Raw genomic sequence first — 21,575 nt, 5'->3', positions numbered from 1 at the left:
TTATTTAACTCTCTCCCTTTCTCTCTCTCTTTCGTTATCTCTCTCAGTACGATCACTCTGGTTGGAGTGAAGAAGAGAAAGAGGGCGGGTTCGTCGGATCACTCAGAGGGGGAGCTCAGCCCCCCCGCCTCCCCAAATACACTGGAGGAAGACATGTTGCAGGTATCCCCAAACTAACCCGGCAACACCCCCCCCAAAAATAAATTCTCTCTGCGCTCCACCCAAACTCACCTGGGTCCTAAAGCACTCTCACTTTTCACTCCCAAGTTTATGGACCAGGCTAATCGAACACAAGCTCTAAAACCTGAAATTGTCTCTCTGAATTGTGATGACTTATCAGCAGATATGAATATTTTGGTATATCTTCGGAAGACGTTTTTGTTTACACAGTGCATTTAGTACGTCCATACGTGGTCATACAAGTGGTTTGTGGAAAATGTTTGTCCCGCACTGTATGCAGTAAAAACATAAATAAAAAAATAAAGGCTTTGCCCGCCAGGAAGTGTTGGTGCAGAACCCAGTTAGTCACCAGGTGCACACTCTGCATTGCGAATTTGCATGGTCAGATATGAGAGTGGTTGTGCGACTCCACTTAACGCTGTAATTCAATCCTCCCGCCAGAAGAGGCGCTCCAACCGGCAGGTGAAGAGGAAGAAGTACACCGAGGACCTGGACATAAAGATCACGGACGACGAGGACGAGCAGGAAGAGGAAGTGGACGTGACCTCGATGGCGGGGGCGGGGGCGGGGGCGGCGGCCGTGGGGCCGAGCCAGTCCCTGGGCCAGCAGCTGCAGCAGGACCTCTCTGGGGTGGACGCGGACGGGCTTCCCAGCATGCAGTTCTTTGTGGTGAGCGTGCAGCGGCAGAATGGGGGCTGCTGGGGTACAGCTTCGGGGGTGGGGGGGGAGGGGCTGTGGACTGGAATAGGAACAGGATCCTATGTGTGTGTGGGTGTGTGCGCAGGTGTGTGTGTGTGTGTGTGTGTGTGTGTGTGTTTAATTCTGCTGTGTGTGTCTCTGAAACAGGAGAATCCCAGCGAGGAAGACGCTGCTATAGTGGACAAAGTCCTGTCCTTGAGAATTAGCAAGAAAGAGGTGAGTGTGCAGATTCACATGCGTGTGCAGACTGGCACGCGTGTGCTTGAGTGCTTGTGTGTGGGTGTGCAGGTTTGGGTGCTATATCGTCTGTGACTGTTCTGGACATTTCTGTGGGTAACAGAATGAATCTTTGGTGCTGTGAAATTATTGGGCGTGTCTGGCTAAGGCGTAACTTTGCAGATGTCAAACCTGCCATCCCAGTGCTTGGTATACCTGTGTGTGTGTGTGTGTGTGTGTGTGTGTGTGTGTGTGTGTGTGTGTGTGTGTGTGTGTGTGTGTGTGTGTGTGTGTGTGTGTGTGTGTGTGTGTGTGTGTGTGTGTGTGTGTGTGTGTGTGTGTGTGTGTGTGTGTGTGTGTGTGTGTGTGTGTGTGTGTGTGTGTGTAACAGGTTTGGGTGGTGGCGTTACAGTACATTTCTTTACGTTTCATGTTGAGTCTCTCTCTTGTTCTCTTTCTCTCGGCAGATCTCTCCTGGACAATATGTGAATGTGGAGGAGTTCTTTGTCAAATACAAGAACTAGTAAGTGTGTGTGTGTTTGTCTGTGTGTGAGAAACCCTCGTCTCTCTCTCTCTCTCTCTCTCTCTCTCTCTCAGCGCTCATATATTCACTGTTGAGTGTGTGGATGTGCGTGTAACCCCTGTATCTCTCTCTCAGCTCGTATATGCACTGTGAGTGGGCCAGTTTGGAGCAGTTGGAGAGGGATAAAAGAATTCACCAGAAGCTCAAGCGCTTTAAGACCAAGAAAGCCCAGATGAGGAACATCTTTCAGGAGGTACCAAACCGCTGTGTGTGTGTGTGTGTGTGTGTGTAAATGGAGAAGTCTTTTTGTGCCAGATGTGTGTTCATTAGACAGCTGCTGAGGGACCAGTGCTGACAGGCTTCTCTCTCTCTCTCTCCCAGGATGAGGAGCCCTTTAACCCAGACTATGTGGAGGTGGACCGCATCCTGGACGAGTCTCACAGTGTGGACAAGGACAATGGAGAGGTGAGGGAAGGAGTGTGTGTGTGTGTGTGCGCATGCGTGGTGTGTGTGTGCGCCCAGTGTGTGTGTGAGGGAGTGACTGAGTGTGTGTGTGTGTGCGCACGCATGGTCCAGCCTGTAGTGTACTACCTGGTGAAGTAGTTTCTCTCTCCAGCCTGTAGTGTACTTCCTGGTGAAGTGGTTGCTCTCTCCAGCCTGTAGTGTACTACCTGGTGAAGTGGTTGCTCTCTCCAGCCTGTAGTGTACTACCTGGTGAAGTGGTTGCTCTCTCCAGCCTGTAGTGGACTTCCTAGTGAAGTGGTTGCTCTCTCCAGCCTGTAGTGTACTACCTGGTGAAGTGGTTGCTCTCTCCAGCCTGTAGTGTACTACCTGGTGAAGTGGTTGCTCTCTCCAGCCTGTAGTGTACTTCCTGGTGAAGTGGTTGCTCTCTCCAGCCTGTAGTGTACTACCTGGTGAAGTGGTTGCTCTCTCCAGCCTGTAGTGTACTACCTGGTGAAGTGGTTGCTCTCTCCAGCCTGTAGTGTACTTCCTGGTGAAGTGGTTGCTCTCTCCAGCCTGTAGTGTACTTCCTGGTGAAGTGGTTGCTCTCTCCAGCCTGTAGTGTACTTCCTGGTGAAGTGGTTGCTCTCTCCAGCCTGAGTGTATACCTGGTGAAGTGGTGCCTCCAGCCGTAAAGTGACTACCTGGTGAGTGGTCTGCTCTCTAGCCTGTAGTGTACTATCTGGTGAAGTGGTTGCTCTCTCTAGCCTGTAGTGTACTTCCTGGTGAAGTGGTTGCTCTCTCCAGCCTGTAGTGTACTTCCTGGTGAAGTGGTTGCTCTCTCTAGCCTGTAGTGTACTATCTGGTGAAGTGGTTGCTCTCTCCAGCCTGTAGTGTACTACCTGGTGAAGTGGTTGCTCTCTCTAGCCTGTAGTGTACTTCCTGGTGAAGTGGTTGCTCTCTCTAGCCTGTAGTGTACTACCTGGTGAAGTGGTGCTCCCTGCCATACGAAGACGCCACCTGGGAGCTTCGGGAGGACGTGGACGACGGGAAGGTGGAGGAGTTCCGGAAGATCGAGGGCCGGCCGGCACGGCTGAAGAGGACGGTGAGTGCGGGAGTCTGCGTTGGCGCGTTGGCACGGTGACCGGGGATTTGGGGCGTTGTGTGTGTGCTGTCAGTCATGCCTAACCACACCCCCCCCATCTGCTGTCATTCCTAAAGCCCCGCCCACCTGCAAGTTCCTGGAAGAAGCTGGAGGAAACTCGCGAGTACCTGAACGGGAACACGCTCAGAGAGTACCAGCTGGAGGGCGTCAACTGGCTGCTCTTCAACTGGTACAACAGGTACTGGCTGGTTGATTGGATGAATGGCTGAGTAACTGGCTGGCTGATTGGCTGACTGGCTGAGTAACTGACTGGCTGATTGGCTGAGTAACTGGCCGGTTGATCGGCTGATTGGCTGAATTACTGCCTGGTTGATTGGCTGAGTAACTGGCTGGTTGATTGGCCGACAGGCTGAGTAACTGGCTGGTTGATTGGCTGATTGGCTGAGTAATTGACTGGCTGATTGGCTGAGTAACTGGCCGGTTGATTGACTGATTGGCTGAGTAATTGACTGGCTGATTGGCTGATTGGATGACGGGCTGAGTGACTGGCCTGTTGATTGGATGACGGGCTGAGTGACTGGCCTGTTGATTGGCTGATTTCCTGAGTAACTGGCTGGTTGCCGTGCTGTGTTCCTGCAGGCAGAACTGCATCCTGGCGGATGAGATGGGTTTGGGGAAGACCATCCAGTCCATCGCCTTGCTGTCGGAGGTGTACGCAGCGGGTGTGCAGGGCCCCTTCCTGGTCATCGCGCCCCTGTCCACCATCACTAACTGGGAGCGCGAGTTCGCGGGATGGACGGACATGAACGCCATCGTTTACCACGGCAGCCTGGCCAGCCGGCAGATGATCCAGCAGTACGAGATGTACTGCAAGGACGACAAGGTGAGGACAGGGAACGTGCATGCACCACATGCACACACACTCCGTACACACATAAACATACACACACACTCCGTACACACAGACACACACACACACACACTCCGTACACACAGACACATGCACACTCACATAAACATACACACACACTCCGTACACACAGACACATGCACACTCACACTCACACTCACACTCACATAAACATACACACAGACACATGCACACTCACATAAACATACACACACACTCCGTACACACATAAACATACACACACACTCCGTACACACATAAACATACACACACACTCCGTACACACAGACACATGCACACTCACACATTCATATACATACACACTCCGTACACACAGACACATGCACACTCACATAAACATACACACACACTCCGTACACACAGACACATGCACACTCACATAAACATACACACACACTCCGTACACACAGACACATGTACACACACACTCACACATTCATATACATACACACACACACACACTCATGCATAGGTACACGCATACACACACACACACACACACACACACTCGCACACGCACTCAGACGCGCGCGCACACACACACACTCACACACACACAGACAGACGCACACGCACACACACACACACACACACACACACACACACACTCACACTCACACAGTCACACTCACACAGTCACACTCACACTCACACTCACATACTCACACACACACACACTCACTCACACACACTCATACACACACACACTCACACACACACACTCACTCACTCACACTCACACACACACACACACTCATACACACACACACACACACACACACGCACGCATGCAGCTGACGCGCCTGTGTGTCCTGTTCCCCGCAGGGTCACCTGATTCCCGGCGCGTATAAGTTCGACGCGCTCATCACCACGTTTGAGATGGTGCTGTCGGACTGCCCGGAGCTGCGGGAGATCTCCTGGCGCTGCGTCATCATCGACGAGGCCCACCGCCTCAAGAACCGCAACTGCAAGCTGCTCGACAGCCTCAAGATGCTCGACCTGGTGAGCGGCCAATCGCATCCCTGCTGGGGACGAGCGCAGCCAATCGCATCCCTGCTGGGGACGAGCGCAGCCAATCACGTCCCTGCTGGGGGATCAGTAACAACAATCGGTGCTGCTAATTGAAAGACCTGTGAAGGCATTACATACACTTTACCTGAGCTTTATGTGCTGGTCATTTGTGTTATTACACACACATTTCAAATTTAAATAATAAAATATAATTAATTGGCAGGAAATACATTTGCAATTATAGCGAAAACATGCAGCAACAACTGTGTTCTCTCCCCCTCATATCCCTCTCTCCATCTCCTCCCTGCCTCCCTCTCTTCCTCTCCTCCCTCCCTGTTCCTCTCCTATCCCTCTCCTCTCCTCACTCACTCCCTCTCTCCCTCTACTATCCTTCTCTCCCTCCCCCGCACTCCTGTCCCTCTCCTCCCTCCCTCTCCTATCCCTCTCTTCCCTCCCTCCCTCTCTCTTTCCCTCTTCCTCTCTCCCACTCTCCCTCCCCCTCTTCCTTCCTCTCCTCCGTCCCTCCCTCCTCCCTGTGTCTCAGGAGCACAAGGTGCTGTTGACGGGCACTCCCCTGCAGAACACGGTGGAGGAGCTCTTCAGCCTGCTGCACTTCCTGGAGCCGGCCCAGTTCCCCTCGGAGACCGAGTTCCTGCGCGAGTTCGGCGACCTCAAGACTGAGGAGCAGGTATTCATGCACACACACTACATACTCACACACTACATACTCTCACACACACGCTCTCACACACACACACACACACTCACACACACACGCACACACACGCTCTCACACACACACACGCTCTCACACACTCTCTCACACTCACACTCTCTCACACTCACACTCTCACACGCTCTCACACACACACTCTCACACGCTCTCACACTCACACTCTCTCACTCTCACACTCTCTCACACTCACACTCTCACACGCTCTCACACACACTCTCACACGCTCTCACACACACACTCTCACACTCTCTCACACACACACACACACTCTCTCACTCTCACACGCTCTCACACACACACACACACTCTCTCACACTCACACACTCACACGCACACTCACACACACACGCTGTCACACACACACACACACACGCTCTCACACTCACACTCTCACACTCTCACACTCTCTCACACTCACACTCTCACACGCTCTCACACACACACTCTCACACGCTCTCACACACACACACACACTCTCTCACACTCACACTCTCACACGCTCTCACACACACACACACACTCTCTCACACTCACACTCTCACACTCTCTCACTCTCACACTCTCTCACACTCACACTCTCACACGCTCTCACACACACACTCACACGCTCTCACACACACACACCACTCTCTCACACACACACTCTCTCACACGCTCTCACACACACACACACTCTCTCACACTCACACTCTCACACGCTCTCACACTCACACTCTCACACGCTCTCACACACACACTCTCACACACACACTCTCACACACGCTCTCACACACACACACACTCTCCACACACACACACACACACACACAAACACACACGCACTCTCACACACACACACACACACACACACACACACACACTCACACGCACACACACACACTCACACGCTCTCACACACACACACACTCACACACACACACTCTCACACGCTCTCACGCGCACACACATGCCCACGTACATTCATACGCACTCTCGTACTCATACGCACTCTCATACTCATACACACATGCACACACACACTGACACACGCACACTCACATGCACGCACACACTCAAACGCAATGTTTAATGGCTCTCTTGGGCAGTTTGCCTATCTCCAGTGCAGTGTTAATGTCTCTCTCTCCAGTGTAGTGGTAATGTCTCTCTCTCTCCAGTAGAGTGATAATGTCTCTCTCTCACGTGCAGTGCTCATTCTCTCTCTCTCTCAAGTGCTAATGTCTCTCTCTCTCTCTCCAGTGCTAATGTCTCTGTATCTCTCTCTCTCCAGTGCAGTGCTAATGTCTCTCGCCCCTCTCCCCTGTGTCTCAGGTGCAGAAGCTGCAGTCCATTCTGAAGCCCATGATGCTGCGCAGACTGAAGGAGGACGTGGAGAAGAACCTGGCGCCCAAACAAGAGACCATCATCGAGGTGTGTGTGTGTGCCTGTGCGTGTGTGCGTGAGTGAGAGTGTGTGTGAGCACTCTGAACTTCAAAGGGTATGGGCTGAACTGCCTGTGTGTGTGTGCGCACATGAGTGTGTGCGTGCATGTTAGTGTGTGTGTGCATGTTTGTGCAGTCTCTGAAGGTTAAAGGCTGAACCTTTTATGTAATGTAATGAACCGTGTGTGTGTGTGTGTGTTTGTCTGGGCAGGTGGAGCTGACGGACGTGCAGAAGAAGTACTACCGCGCCATCCTGGAGCGCAACTTCAGCTTCCTGAGTCTGGGAGCCACTCAGAACAGCAACGTGCCCAACCTGCTCAACACCATGATGGAGCTGCGCAAGTGCTGCAACCACCCCTACCTCATCACAGGTACTCAACACTACTCAACACTGCTGCCACATCACAGGTACTCAACACTGCTTAACACTACTGCAACCAGCCCTAACTCATCACAGGTACTCAACACTACTCAACACTGCTGCCACATCACAGGTACTCAACACTACTGCCACATCACAAGTACTCAACACTGCTTAACACTACTGCAACCAGCCCTAACTCATCACGGGTACTCAACACTACTGCACGCTACTGCAACCATCCTTACCTCATCACAGGTACTCAACACTACTGAACACTACTGAATGCTACTGCAACCACCCCTACCTCATCACAGGTACTCAACACTACTGAACACTACTACACCATAGGTACTCAACACTACTGCCACATCACAGGTACTCAACACTGCTGAACACTACTGGACCATTTCAGGGACTCAACACTACTGCAACATCACAGGTACTCAACACTACTGAACACTACTGCAGCCTAGGTACTCAACACTACTGCCACATCACAGGTACTCAACACTGCTGAACACTGCTGTAACCACAGTGTGTGTGCGCGCCTCTGCCTTTCCCAGGAGCGGAGGAGAAGATCGTTGCGGAGCTGCGGGAGGTGTACGACCCGCTGGCTCCGGACTTCCACCTGCAGGCGCTGGTGCGCTCGGCGGGCAAGCTGGTGCTCCTGGACAAGCTGCTGCCCCGCCTGAAGGCCGGGGGCCACAAGGTGCTCATCTTCTCCCAGATGGTGCGCTGCCTCGACATCCTGGAGGACTACCTCATCCACAAGAGGTACGGAGAGAGGGGCGGGGCTACCTCGTACGCAAGAGGTCGGGAGACACGGGGGGCGGAGGTCCGTGGTGGTGAGAGGCCATTGGGTAGAGCTTGAGGGGGCGGAGCTCTGCGGTGATGAGAGACAATTGGGTAGAGCTTGAGGGGGCGGAGCTCTGCGGCGATGAGAGACAATTGGGTAGAGCTTGAGGGGGCGGAAGCTCTGTGGTGATGAGAGACAATTGGGTAGAGCTTGAGGGGGCGGAGCTCCTAGGTGATGGGAAGCCATTGGGTAGAGCTTGAGGGGGCAGAACCACGGTGATGAAACGTGGCTGAGCGCTTTGTGTCCCTGGCAGGTACCTGTACGAGCGCATCGACGGGCGCGTGCGGGGGAACCTGCGCCAGGCCGCCATCGACCGCTTCAGCAAGCCCGACTCGGACCGCTTCGTCTTCCTGCTCTGCACGCGCGCGGGCGGCCTGGGCATCAACCTGACCGCCGCCGACACCTGCGTCATCTTCGACTCCGACTGGAACCCGCAGAACGACCTGCAGGTCAGCGCTGTGACGCGCGGTTTCGCCCCGCTGCGTTAACCAATCAGCTCCAGAAGGACCCCCTGTGCTTTAGCGTTGGTCGCTAGCCTTAGATTTTCAGTACAGGAATGTTATTTTACAGTATGTTAAATGTTGACATTTTTTTGTGTCTGCGATCGACTGCTGCCTTATTGGCCAGGTCTCTCTTGAAAAAGAGATTTCTAATCTCAGTGAGACTAACCTGGTTAAATAAAAATAAAATAAAATTATGGAGTATCCAGGTATTCAGGTAGCATGTTTATGTCACCTGCAGTGCTGTGTTGGTTTTTTTTTTTCGTTTTAAAAAAAAACCACAGACTGGTTTTGACGTCTTAGCGGCAGTGTCCACGAGCAGAATTGCTCAGTCACTCAGCACTCTGCAGTCCACCAGCTGAGCTTATTTTCGGCCCCCCCCCCCCCCCCGCAGGCCCAGGCTCGGTGTCACCGTATCGGCCAGTCCAAGGCGGTGAAGGTGTACCGGCTCATCACCAGGAACTCGTACGAGCGCGAGATGCTGGACAAGGCCAGCCTGAAGCTGGGCCTGGACCGGGCCGTGCTGCAGAGCATGAGCGGCAACAAGGACAGCAGCATCAACGGGGTGAGACTTCGCACACGCTCCCTAAACTGCCTCCTCACTCGGGAGCTGCACTTTACAGACGCTTCCTTAGTCTGGGGACTATGAGATGAACATGGGCTGGTGAGACTTCGCACACGCTCCTAACTGCCTCCTCACTCGGGAGCTGCACTTTACAGACGCTTCCTTAGTCTGGGGCTATGGTGAAATGGGCTGGGGAAATTTATGAAGGATGAGTTGGTTGACTGTTAAGGGAATGTTAGAAGTGGGAACAAGGACAGCAGCATCAACGGGGTGAGACTTCGCACACACTCCCTAACTGCCTCCTCACTCTGGAGCTGCACTTTACAGACGCTTCCTTAGTCTGGAGTTATGGTGAAATGGGCTGGGGAAATTTATGAAGGATGAGTTGGTTGACTGTTAAGGGAATGTTGGTTGAATGTTCCAGGATGGTTGTGGAAAGGTTGAAGGAAGGTTGGCTGTTAAGGAAATGTCAGGGAAAGGTTTGGGGGAACGTCGGTTGAATGTCGACGGAAGGTTGTGATGAGATTGGGGAAACGTTGTGGAAACGTTGCCCTGCGCTCTCTCAGATCCAGCAGTTCTCCAAGAAGGAGATCGAGGACCTGCTGCGTAAGGGCGCGTACGCGGCCATCATGGACGAGGGCGACGAGGGCAGCCGCTTCTGCGAGGAGGACATCGACCAGATCCTGCAGCGCAGAGCCACCACCATCACCATCGAGAGCGAGGGCAAGGGCTCCACCTTCTCCAAGGCAAGGGACTGGGGCGTGTTACATGGGTAGTGTTTGTTTGTGTGTGTGTGTGTGTGTGTGTAAGAGTGTGAAAGGAGTAGTGTGTGTGTGTGCGTTTGAAATGAGTAGTGTGTGTGTAATGAATAGTGTCTGTTTGTGTGTGTGTATGCGTGTGAAATGAGTAGTGTGTGTGTGTAGCGTGTAGTGTGTACTGTGGGTTGTATTGTATATACAGCATGTACACACAGCGTGTCCTGTTTACCGTGTGCACTGTTGTGTGTGTGTGGCGTGTGCAGTACGTGTGTAACACTCTCTCCCTCGTCTCCAGGCCAGCTTCGTAGCCTCTGAGAACAGGACGGACATAGCGCTGGACGACCCCGAGTTCTGGCAGAAGTGGGCCAAGAAGGCAGACATCGACTATGCCACCATCAACAGGAAGGTAGGGTTAAACTTCCTGTTCCTCTTTATTAACCTCTCCTGTTAGAATGACCTGCCTGTTCTCTGCATGGATGACTCTAGGAATGACCTGTGTACGATTCACACGACCTCTCATCCTGCTAGGACACACTGGTGATTGGCTGTAACCCCTCCCCCTTGTGGAACACTAGTAATTGGCTGTCTGTAACCCTTCCCCCTTGCTGAACAGTGTGGTGATTGGCGGTGTCTGTAACCCCTCCCCCTTGCAGTATAGTGCAGTGATTGGCTGTGTGTCTGTAACCCCTCCCCCTTGCAGAATAGTGCAGTGATTGGCTGTGGGTCTGTAACCCCTCCCCCTTGCAGAACAGTGCGGTGATTGGCTGTGTGTCTGTAACCCCTCCCCCTTGCAGAACAGTGTGGTGATTGGCTGTGTGTCTGTAACCCCTCCCCCTTGCAGAACACGCTGGTGATTGACACGCCGCGCGTGCGGAAGCAGACGCGGCAGTACTCCACGCTGCGGGGCGAGGGCGGGGCCGAGCTGTCGGACATGGACAGCGACGAGGAGTACCCGCCGCACAACTCCCGCCACGCCCGCTCGTCCCGCCGCTCGGAGCGCCACTGTGGCTCGGGGTACGGGCGCACCGACTGCTTCCGCGTGGAGAAGCACCTGCTGGTCTACGGGTACGCTCCGCTCCGCCCACCGCCGCCGTCCGTCAGGGTGCTCTGCTCCTCCCCCGTCTCCATGGAGACGCTACACCGTCCTGTTATCATCCCGCTTTCCCATGATAATGTGCTGTTCCTCCCCACCAGGAGGGGGCGCTGCTATCCCATGATAACATGCTGTTCCTCCCCTCCAGGTGGGGGCGCTGGCGGGACATCCTGTCGCACGCTCGCTGTAAGCGCAGGCTAGGAGAACGAGACGTGGAGACCATCTGCAGGGTGATCCTGGTCTTCTGCCTTCTGCACTACCGCGGAGACGAGAACATCAAGAGCTTCATCTGGGAGCTGATCACCCCACCCGAAAACGGGCGTGCCCCGCACACGCTCCTCAACCACTCCGGTACCTGTCTGTCTGTCTGTCTGTCTGTCTGTCTGTTCTCAACCACTCTGATACCTGTCTGTCTGTCTGTTCTCAACCACTCTGATACCTGTCTGTCTGTCTGTCTGTCTCATGCTCCTCTACCACTCTCATACCTGTCTGTCTGTCTGTTCTCAACCACTCCGGTACCTGTCTGTCTGTCTGTCCATCACACGCACCTCAATCACTCCGGTACCTGTCTGTCTGTGTTCTCAACCATTCTACCAATTCCACTCTCACTCTCTCTCTCTCTCCCTCTATCAGGTCTCTCTATCCCTGTTCCCCGTGGGAGGAAGGGGAAGAGGGTGAAGGCTCAGAGCTCGTTTGACGTGCAGAAGGTGGAGTGGATCCGCAAATACAACCCCGACGCACTCCTGCTGGACGACGGCTACCGCAAACACCTCAAACACCAATGCAACAAGTACGCACTGTGCATTCTAACACCTCAAACACCAGTGCAACAAGTACGCACTGCACACTGCACACATTCTAACACCTCACACACCAGTGCAACAAGTACGCACTGCACACTGCACACATTCTAACACCTCACACACCAGTGCAACAAGTACGCACCTCAAACACCAGTGCAACAAGTACGCACTGCACACTGCACACATTCTAACACCTCACACACCAGTGCAACAAGTACGCACTGCACACTGCACACATTCTAACACCTCACACACCAGTGCAACAAGTACGCACCTCAAACACCAGTGCAACAAGTACGCACTGCACACTGCACCCATTCTAACACCTCACGCACCAGTGCAACAAGTACGCACCGCAAACAGCTCAAACACCAGTGCAACAAGTACGCATTCTATCACCTCAAACACCAGTGCAACAAGTACGCACTGCACACTGCACCCATTCTATCACCTCAAACACCAGTGCAACAAGTACGCACCGCAAACACCTCAAGCACCAGTGCAACAAGTACGCACCGCAAACAGCTCAAACACCAGTGCAACAAGTACGCACTGCGCGCACATTAACATCCCGTCAGCAGGATAACCGGAGCGTGTGAGTGTGTTTGCGTGTGAGTAAGCGTGTTCATGCTCTTCCTGTCCGCTCCTCTTCCTCAGGGTGCTGTTACGCGTGCGCATGCTGTACTACCTGAGGCAGGAAGTGATTGGAGACCACGCTGATCGAGTGCTTCGAGGCGTCGACGCCAGGTAACGCTTACCTGGGATGTGTATATCTGGATGTGTTGTGTATCTTTAGGGATGTGGATATCTGGATGTGTTGTGTATCTGTAGGGATGTGGATATCTGGATGTGTTGTGTGTCTGTAGGGATGTGTATATCTGGATGTGTTGTGTATCTTTAGGGATGTGGATATCTGGATGTGTTGTGTGTCTGTAGTGATGTGGATATCTGGATGTGTTGTGTGTCTGTAGGGATGTGGATATCTGGATGTGTTGTGTATCTTTAGGGATGTGGATATCTGGATATGTTGTGTATCTTTAGGGATGTGGATATCTGGATGCGTTGTGTGTCTGTAGGGATGTGGATATCTGGATGTGTTGTGTGTCTGTAGGGATGTGGATATCTGGATGTGTTGTGTATCTTTAGGGATGTGGATATCTGGATGTGTTGTGTATCTGTAGGGATGTGGATATCTGGATGTGTTGTGTGTCTGTAGGGATGTGGATATCTGGATGTGTTGTGTATCTTTAGGGATGTGGATATCTGGATGTGTTGTGTATCTGTAGGGATGTGGATATCTGGATGCCGGAGATGGAGCTGCAGGAGGTGCCCTCACGCTGGTGGGACACTGAAGCTGACCGGTCTCTGCTCGTTGGAGTCTTCAAACACGGTATGTGTGTGTGCGTGTGTTTGCGTGTGTGTGCGTGTGTGTGTTTACCTGTCTCTCAGGATGATTTCACAGTATTATTGATGGGGGGCAGGGTAAAGAAAAAAAGGTGATTATGGACATTTAACCATCTGTCAATTGGGCTAAAACGAGTGGAAACTTGTCTTTCAAATGAATGAATTAAATGTCTGGCTTCATTATCTTTATGAGAAACCTTTGCTAATTCTCTCTCTCTCTCTCTCCCAGGATATGAGATGTACACCACAATGCGAGCTGACCCCTGCCTGTGCTTTTTGGAAAGAGTCGGTCGCCCCGACGACCAGGCCATCGACGCAGAGCAGCACTCGGGTGATGCGGAGCTGGGAGACGGGTGAGACCTCAGCCCATTTGCTGATCTCCAGCCTGCATGGCGTGCCATTGGCTGATCTGCAGTCCTAGGCAGTGATGATGGTGGTGATGACGATGATTGTTTTGTTTCAGGGGAGATTTTGACAAGTACTCAGAGGACCCGGAGTTCAAGCCGTTGAGGAGGCAGTACAGAGACCCGTACGATGAGGTGGGTTTGGCGTCTGCTCTGATTGGACAATCAGTTTGTGACTGAAGTGTCAGACTTGTACTGTCCCCTTTAGGCCGCGTTCACACCAAATCAGGCGGAGGTGTGGGCGTGTAACTACATGGCCCATTTGTGTGACGTTGTGCTGAGAACTTTAACCCGCCCCCCCCCCCCTCCATTTCCTGTCTGCTAACTCAAAAAAAAAAAAAAAAACGGACAAAAATGCAAACCGAAGGAAGCTTCTTGCTATCGTTATTTTGCAGCGTAGACTGCCAGCCAGACACAGACGTCCAAACTGGGTACACAAAATAAACCAAGCGAGGACACAACTGGGAGAGTATCATCGTTTGGTCCATGAACTCCATAGTGCTTTGTACTATAAACTAACATGCAAGAACTGCTAAATAGTGAATCTTTTATACAGCTTAATTCCGACATTCGGAATTTATATTTAGCTAGTAATTATTGTTTCGGTACTTGTCCCATTACCCGATACTGTCAAATCATGATGACGAAAATCAAATCAGATCTTAGGAAATGAATCGCGTCAGTAATTCATCTGACAATTCCTCGGTAAACAGCGGACTGCTACATGGTAATTTAAACAACTTACATGATTGGCCACTGCAGCATGATGTCGGGTTGCGTTCTGGCAAAAGTTGATTCTGGTTCAACTTTCTTGCCGCAGGCCACTGCGTTTTTTTTCGGCACCCCATGCGGTCCCCACTGCCGCAGCCTAAACGCACTACCCCCATTCAAATGAATGGGAAGACTGCCGTTTTTGCCGCACAACCCTGCTGCAAGCTGATCTGGTGTGAATGCAGCCTTACTCTACCCTGCGCTTTCTGCCCCGAGGCCTGTGCTTTCTGCCCCTGGGGCTGTTCCCTGTGCATTACTGACTCCCTGGTCCCCCGCAGGCCGACTCCATGGCTCCGGACGAGGAGATCTGCGTGGAGGACAGGGCGGGGGAGGAGGCGCAGCCGTCGGGCCCGACGGGGGCGTGCGATTGGCCGACGGCCTCGTCGCTGACCGCGCGGCTGCGCAGGCTGATCACGGCCTACCAGCGCAGCTACCGGCGCGAGCAGCTGAAGATGGAGGCCGCGGAGAAGGGCGACCGCCGCCGCCGCCGCTGCGAGCAGGCCTCCAAACTGAAGGAGATCGCCCGCCAGGAGCGCCAGCAGAGGTAGCGTACCCGCCGCGCGCCCGTTACCCGCGGCCGCTTGTTGCCTGTGGTTACCAGTTACCCGCGGCTGCCCGTTGGGGGACGCTTCTAAAATGGGAGCGCCGTGGAGCCCCGCTTTTACCGTCCTGCAAAAATGCTGAATGGCGGAAAAGCAGCATAACGTAGCATAACAGCATAGTGTAATGTAGCATAGCTTAGCATAACATAGCATAGCATAGCGTAATGTAGCATAGCATAACATAGCATAGTGTAACGTAGCATAGCTTAGCATAACATAGCATAGCATAGCGTAATGTAGCATAGCATAACATAGCATAGTGTAACGTAGCATAGCTTAGCATAACATAGCGTAGCATAGCATAAAGCAGTTAGCATAGCATAGAGTAGCATAGCATAGCATAAAGTAGCATGACATAGCATAACATAACATAATGATGAGAACAGGCATTTGGCCCATCAATGCTCACCATTTTTCTGACTAAATTGAAATTCTAGAACCTAGTGCAGACTGTTCCCGGATGAGCGAGGACGAGATGTTGCCGTTTCAGGTGGACGCGGAGGGAGGAGTGTGACTTTTACCGCGTGGTGTCCACGTTCGGGGTGGAGCGCGTGAAGAGCGAGGACGGGGCGGGGCCTGAGGGAGGGGGCGAGCTGGACTGGAACAGGTTTCGGACCTTCGCCCGCCTGGACAAGAAGACGGACGAGAGCCTGACCCGCTACTTCAGGAGCTTCATGGCCATGTGCAGGAGGGTGTGCCACCTGCGGCCCGCACCAGGAGAGGGTGAGGTTCTGCCTGTGCCTGTGTCATACACCCTCTACCCTGCACTCCCTGCCCTATACCCTGCACCCCACGCCCTATTCCCTGTGCCCTATACCCTACTCCCCACGCCCTATACCCTACGCCCCACGCCCTATACCCTGTGCCCTATACCCTACGCCCTGTGTACCATGCCCTATACCCATCACTTTACGCCCTATACCCTGCACCACCCCCTGCCCTATACCCTGCACCCTGTGCCCTATACCCTGCACCCTGTGCCGTATATTCTGCACCCCACGCGTTCCCTGTGTACCCTGTACCCTATGTACCCTGTGAACCCTGCTGGTCTCACGCTGTGTTTCTCCCACAGACCCCACCCTGCTGTCCCAGTCCCTGGCGCCCATCACCGAGGAGCGCGCCTCGCGCACGCTGTACCGCATCGGGCTGCTGCGGCGGCTGCGGGAGCGCGTGCTGCCCCACCCCGCCCTGCAGGAGCGCCTCCTGCTGGCCCAGCCCGGCGGCGAGCTGCCCGCCTGGTGGCGCTGCCCGCAGCACGACCACCAGCTGCTGCAGGGCGCCGCCCGCCACGGCGTCAGCCGCACCGAGCTGTCGGTCTTCCCCGACCCCGCCTTCTCCTTCCACCAGGCGCACCGGGACTTCCTGCAGGCCACGGCCGCCGCCGCGGCCTCCCGTAGCTCCACCCCCGCCCCGCTGCAGGGGGAGGGGCCCCGGGTGAAGGAGGAGGAGGAGGAGGACACTGAGGCGGGGCCGGGGGCGGAGTCGCGGCTCCTGGGGGAGGGGTCTGTGGCGAAGGAGGCGGAGTCTCCCGCCGCTAAGCCCCGGGGGCGAGCGGGCTGGGGCTGGAAGAAGTGCCGAGGAAGAGGAGGGAGGCGCCGGGACGGGGAAGGGGGGCCGTCGGACACGGAGTCGGATTCGGACTCTGACTCCTCCGGCTCGACCCGCCGAACCGGCAGCTCCGACGAGAGCGGAGACAGCGACACCGAGGGTCGGAGGGCCAGGGGTGAGTGTGTGTGTGTGTGTCTGTCTCTGTTTGTCTGTGCGTGTCTTTCTTTGAAATGGTATATTATGTAGGTGTGACCGACTGGGATGGTATATTATGTGGGTATGCCACACTGGGATGGTATATTATGTGGGTATGACACACTGGGATGGTATATTATGTGGGTATGACACGCTGGGATGGTATATTAAGCTGGTATGCCACACTGGGATGGTATATTATGCTGGTATTTGATGCTGATGCATGCTGTGCTGTCTCACAGACCCTCTGAAGCTGTGCGATGTCGACGAGAACAGTGTCCTCTCCCTGACCCCCTCCCAGGATGGGGCACCCCCTGATTCTGCCAGTGACCCGCTGAGAGCTGAATGGCCCAAGGTGAGGCCAAAATCACTGCACTTTAATTAAAACATTTCAGTTGTGGCTGATGGAAGGGGGGTGTGGCTAATGGAGGTGGGGGGGTGTGACTGGTGAAAGGGGGTGTGGCTGAGTGAAGGGGTGTGGCTATTGTAAGGGGGTGTGGCTGATCAAAGGGGGTGTGGCTAACATAAGGGGGTGTGGCTGATCAAAGGGGGTGTGGCTAACATAAGGGGGTGTGGCTGATTGGTGGGGGTGTGGCTAAGGTAAGGGGGTGTGGCTGACGGGATATTTGCGTCTCTCAGGACCGGGTCCTCATAAATCGCTTGGACAGCCTCTGCACGGCTGTGCTGACCGGCTCCTGGCCGACAGGGAGGCGATCCGCCCCGGACCCCCAGCCCAACCCGGCCTCCGGGGAGACGGAGGGGGAGGCCGAGTCCGGCTACACCCGCCTGATCCGCAAGAACAGCGGCGGCGCCCCCGGTGGCGAGGACGCGGAAGCGCAGGACACGGAGTTCACCGTCAAACTTCTGAAGGTGAGCGTTGCCGAGGGACACGGAGGATTCTGTAAACACACCAGATCTCCTGCTCTGCGTTTTGTACCGAAATTTCCGCCTCCACGCAACACCGAGACTGAAAGATTCCGATTTACCGCTCGTTCTGAAAATACAGTGCAATACTGTAATGAATAATAATTAATTCTGTTTGCATAGTCTTTCAGTTTTAGAAGCAAGTTTCAGAGCATTTTGGGGGGGGGTTAACATTAAGGCAAAATGTTTTTTAAGAGACCTCTGGGAATTCTGGTAAAGGAGGGTTTTTTTTGCTCAGTTCTGAGAGCACTGATATTATTCATGTTGTTTAGATTTTTAAGGGGAAAAATGTACAATTATGGATTTTTATGAGAATAGTAATTGTGTGCAGATTGATCCAGGTCTACCATAGCGCTATCCTAGTTGAATAAGAAATCAAAGGAGGTTTTACTGATGTTGTAAAAAAAAAAAAAAAAGCCTTTTTCAGACTCCACACTGTTGTTACATTTTGGGCACTCACTTTTAAGAGAAACTTAAGACACTTAAACTTCTTCAAAAATGAGCAGTGTTTTTCAGAGACAAAACTGCAAGTCTGAATGGACTTAAAGACCATTCTCTTCCTCCTTTATCCCCCCACTCTCTTCCTCCATTCTTTCCCCCCTCCTCGTCCTCCTTCTCCCCTCCATCCAGGAGGAGGGGCTTAAGCTGACCTTCTCTAAGCAGGCCTTGCTGCCCAATGGCTCGAGTGGAGAGGGGAGTGGTCGTCGGAAACGCAGAGACCTGGAGGTATGAACGCTTACAATTTACACTTTACAAATCGCTATTTACATTATTCCCCACACTATTTACATTTTACAGATCACTGTTTAGATTATACACCACACGATTTACACCATACAAATTGCTATTTACATTATTCACCACACTATTTACATTTTACAGATCACTGTTTAGATTATACACCACACGATTTACACCATACAAATTGCTATTTACACTATACACCACACAATTTACACAATACAAATTACTATTTACATAGCACACCACACAGTTTACACTGTACAAATTGCTATTTACATTATTCACCACACTATTTACACTACACAAATCACTATTTACACTATACACCATACTATACAAATCACTATTTACATTACACACCACACTGTTTACACTATACAGATCGCTATTTACATTATTCACCACACTAATTACACTACACAAATCACTATTTACACTATACAGATCGCTATTTACATTATTCACCACACTAATTACACTACACAAATCACTATTTACACTATACAAATCACTATTTACACTATACAAATTGTGTGTTTCAGCTGTCGGACCCTGACGGGCCGGGCCCCATGCAGGCTGGAGAGAGGGTCCCGCGCCGCAGGGAACTGCCGGAGTGGCTGAAGGACGAGGGCGATGCTGACATGCTGGAGGTGAGTGTGACAACAGCGCCCCGCCTGGCCAGTGTGCTCCACTGCGACCACAAGCAGCGTTAAAAGCATCACAGCACAGTCTCCTCATATGGGAATGTTACTGCACTGACTGTTTATATGGGAGTGTTACACCAGTGACTCCTTATATGGGAGTGTTACAGCAGTGACTGTGTATATGGGAGTGTTACAGCAGTGACTCCTTATATGGGAGTGTTACAGCAGTGACTCCTTGTATGGGAGTGTTACAGCAGTGACTCCGTATATGGGGGTGTTACAGCACTGACTCCTTATATGGTAGTGTTACACCACTGACTCCTTATATGATAGTGTTACAGCACAGACTCCTTATATGATAGTGTTACAGCACTGACTCCTTATATGGGACTGTCACAGCACTGACTCCTTATATGGGAGTGTCACAGCACTGACTCCTTATATGGGAGTGTCACAGCACTGACTCCTTATATGGGAGTGTCACAGTAGTGACTCCTTATATGGGAGTGTTACAGCAGTGACTCCTTATATGGGAGTGTTACAGCAGTGACTCCTTATATGGGAGTGTTACAGCACTGACTCCTTATATGGGAGTGTTACAGCAGTGACTCCTTATATGGGAGTGTTACAGCTGTGCTGTGATTTGACTCCTCCCCCTGCCTTTGCTCTGTTTCCCCCTAGCTGCTAGCAAACAGCCGCGGTCAGAGGAAGAGGAGGAGAAGGAAGAAGAGTGAAAAGGTGAAGGACTTGACGACCCTGACAGGCAGTGAGAGAGTGAAGATCATTGACATGAGGACGGGCAGAAAGGTAAGGGGTGGGGGAGGGATAGGGTGTGCCCCAGTAAACCAGCACGTGGTACGATGCGTGGCCCACTAACCCAGTGTACGGTGTGATGTACATCGTGCTCGTCCTGATATGATGTACATGAGTCACATGACCCCCATAACAGTGTGGTGTTTCGGGTATATTCTCAGTTTGGGGGGGTGTTTTGGTATATTCTCAGTTTGGGGTGGGGTGTTTTGGGTATATTCTCAGTTTGGGGGGGTGTTTGGGTATATTCTCTGTTTGGGTATATTCTTAGTTGGGGTGTTGTGGGTATATTCTCACTTGGGCGGGTGTTTTGGGATATAGTCTCAGTTTGGGGGTGGTGTTTTGGATACAGTCTCAGTTTGGGGGTGGTGTTTTGGGTATATTCTCAGTTTGGGGGTGGGGGGTGTTTTGGGATATATTCTAAGTTTGGGGGTGGTGTTTTGGGTATATTCTCAGTTTGGGGTGGTGTTTTGGATATAGTCTCAGTTTGGGGGTGGTGTTTTGGGTATATTCTCAGTTTGGGGGTGGGGGGTGTTTTGGGATATATTCTAAGTTTGGGGTGGTGTTTGGGTATATTCTCAGTTTGGGGGTGGTGTTTTGGATACAGTCTCAGTTTGGGGGTGGTGTTTTGGGTATATTCTCAGTTTGGGGGTGGGGGGGTGTTTTGGATACAGTCTCAGTTTGGGGGTGGTGTTTTGGGTATTTTCTCTGTTTGGGGGCGGGGGGTGTTTTGGGATATATTCTAAGTTTGGGGGTGGTGTTTTGGGTATATTCTCAGTTTGGGGGTGGTGTTTTGGATACAGTCTCAGTTTGGGGGTGGTGTTTTGGGTATATTCTCAGTTTGGGGGTGGGGGGGTGTTTTGGGATATATTCTAAGTTTGGGGGTGGTGTTTTGGGTATATTCTCAGTTTGGGGGTGGTGTTTTGGATACAGTCTCAGTTTGGGGGTGGTGTTTTGGGTATATTCTCAGCTGGGAAGCATGCTGGGACCAGCACTGCATGATCTGAAGGACTTCCTAGAGGAGAACCCTGACTACGCTGTAGCACCAGAATGGGCTGAGGCTGTCCGCAACTCTGTGAGTTACTACTGTTGAGTGTGCGTGTGTCTGTGTCTGTGTGTTTCTGTGTGTGTGCCTGTGTCTGTGTGTGCTTGTGTGTGTCTGCTTGCGTGTGTGTGTGTCTGTCTGTGCTTGTTTTTCTTCATGTATGGGCATATAGCCATCTCTGAGTGACAGTCACTTTTTATATATTTGTCTCTGTGATGGACAAAAACAGTGTTTAAATACCCAGTACAAAGTGGAAGTGCACCTGCAGAACAGCTGAGACTGTGA

The 21,575-nt window shown here is 52.4% G+C and overlaps 1 protein-coding gene across 5 annotated transcripts in view; it reads left to right on the top strand.

Moving 5' to 3' along the window:
* The window catches only part of chd8 (chromodomain helicase DNA binding protein 8), a 29,615-nt gene that overhangs the window by 6,451 nt on the left and 1,589 nt on the right, over window positions 1-21,575 (top strand). For all 5 annotated transcript variants that reach the window (XM_064345925.1, XM_064345922.1, XM_064345923.1 and 2 more), the window contains 34 exons: window positions 48-162; window positions 622-849; window positions 1,027-1,095; window positions 1,563-1,618; window positions 1,754-1,871; window positions 2,000-2,083; window positions 3,027-3,164; window positions 3,281-3,402; window positions 3,804-4,047; window positions 4,921-5,097; window positions 5,651-5,794; window positions 7,151-7,249; window positions 7,472-7,631; window positions 8,188-8,398; window positions 8,734-8,929; window positions 9,375-9,545; window positions 10,112-10,291; window positions 10,599-10,709; window positions 11,145-11,368; window positions 11,545-11,747; window positions 12,030-12,186; window positions 12,857-12,946; window positions 13,486-13,589; window positions 13,833-13,956; window positions 14,067-14,142; window positions 15,057-15,322; window positions 15,871-16,103; window positions 16,453-17,103; window positions 17,366-17,478; window positions 17,763-17,993; window positions 18,678-18,773; window positions 19,334-19,441; window positions 20,117-20,242; window positions 21,216-21,320. In XM_064345925.1, coding sequence (XP_064201995.1) covers window positions 48-162; window positions 622-849; window positions 1,027-1,095; window positions 1,563-1,618; window positions 1,754-1,871; window positions 2,000-2,083; window positions 3,027-3,164; window positions 3,281-3,402; window positions 3,804-4,047; window positions 4,921-5,097; window positions 5,651-5,794; window positions 7,151-7,249; window positions 7,472-7,631; window positions 8,188-8,398; window positions 8,734-8,929; window positions 9,375-9,545; window positions 10,112-10,291; window positions 10,599-10,709; window positions 11,145-11,368; window positions 11,545-11,747; window positions 12,030-12,186; window positions 12,857-12,946; window positions 13,486-13,589; window positions 13,833-13,956; window positions 14,067-14,142; window positions 15,057-15,322; window positions 15,871-16,103; window positions 16,453-17,103; window positions 17,366-17,478; window positions 17,763-17,993; window positions 18,678-18,773; window positions 19,334-19,441; window positions 20,117-20,242; window positions 21,216-21,320 — 5,530 coding nt within the window. The remainder of the gene's footprint in view (window positions 1-47; window positions 163-621; window positions 850-1,026; window positions 1,096-1,562; window positions 1,619-1,753; window positions 1,872-1,999; window positions 2,084-3,026; window positions 3,165-3,280; window positions 3,403-3,803; window positions 4,048-4,920; window positions 5,098-5,650; window positions 5,795-7,150; window positions 7,250-7,471; window positions 7,632-8,187; window positions 8,399-8,733; window positions 8,930-9,374; window positions 9,546-10,111; window positions 10,292-10,598; window positions 10,710-11,144; window positions 11,369-11,544; window positions 11,748-12,029; window positions 12,187-12,856; window positions 12,947-13,485; window positions 13,590-13,832; window positions 13,957-14,066; window positions 14,143-15,056; window positions 15,323-15,870; window positions 16,104-16,452; window positions 17,104-17,365; window positions 17,479-17,762; window positions 17,994-18,677; window positions 18,774-19,333; window positions 19,442-20,116; window positions 20,243-21,215; window positions 21,321-21,575) is intronic.

This window comes from Anguilla rostrata, chromosome 8 (genome assembly GCF_018555375.3).
Source record: "Anguilla rostrata isolate EN2019 chromosome 8, ASM1855537v3, whole genome shotgun sequence".
NCBI classification, from domain to species: domain Eukaryota; kingdom Metazoa; phylum Chordata; class Actinopteri; order Anguilliformes; family Anguillidae; genus Anguilla; species Anguilla rostrata.
Note: the sequence above shows the minus strand (reverse complement) of the source record. Positions and strands in the feature narration are given on the sequence as shown.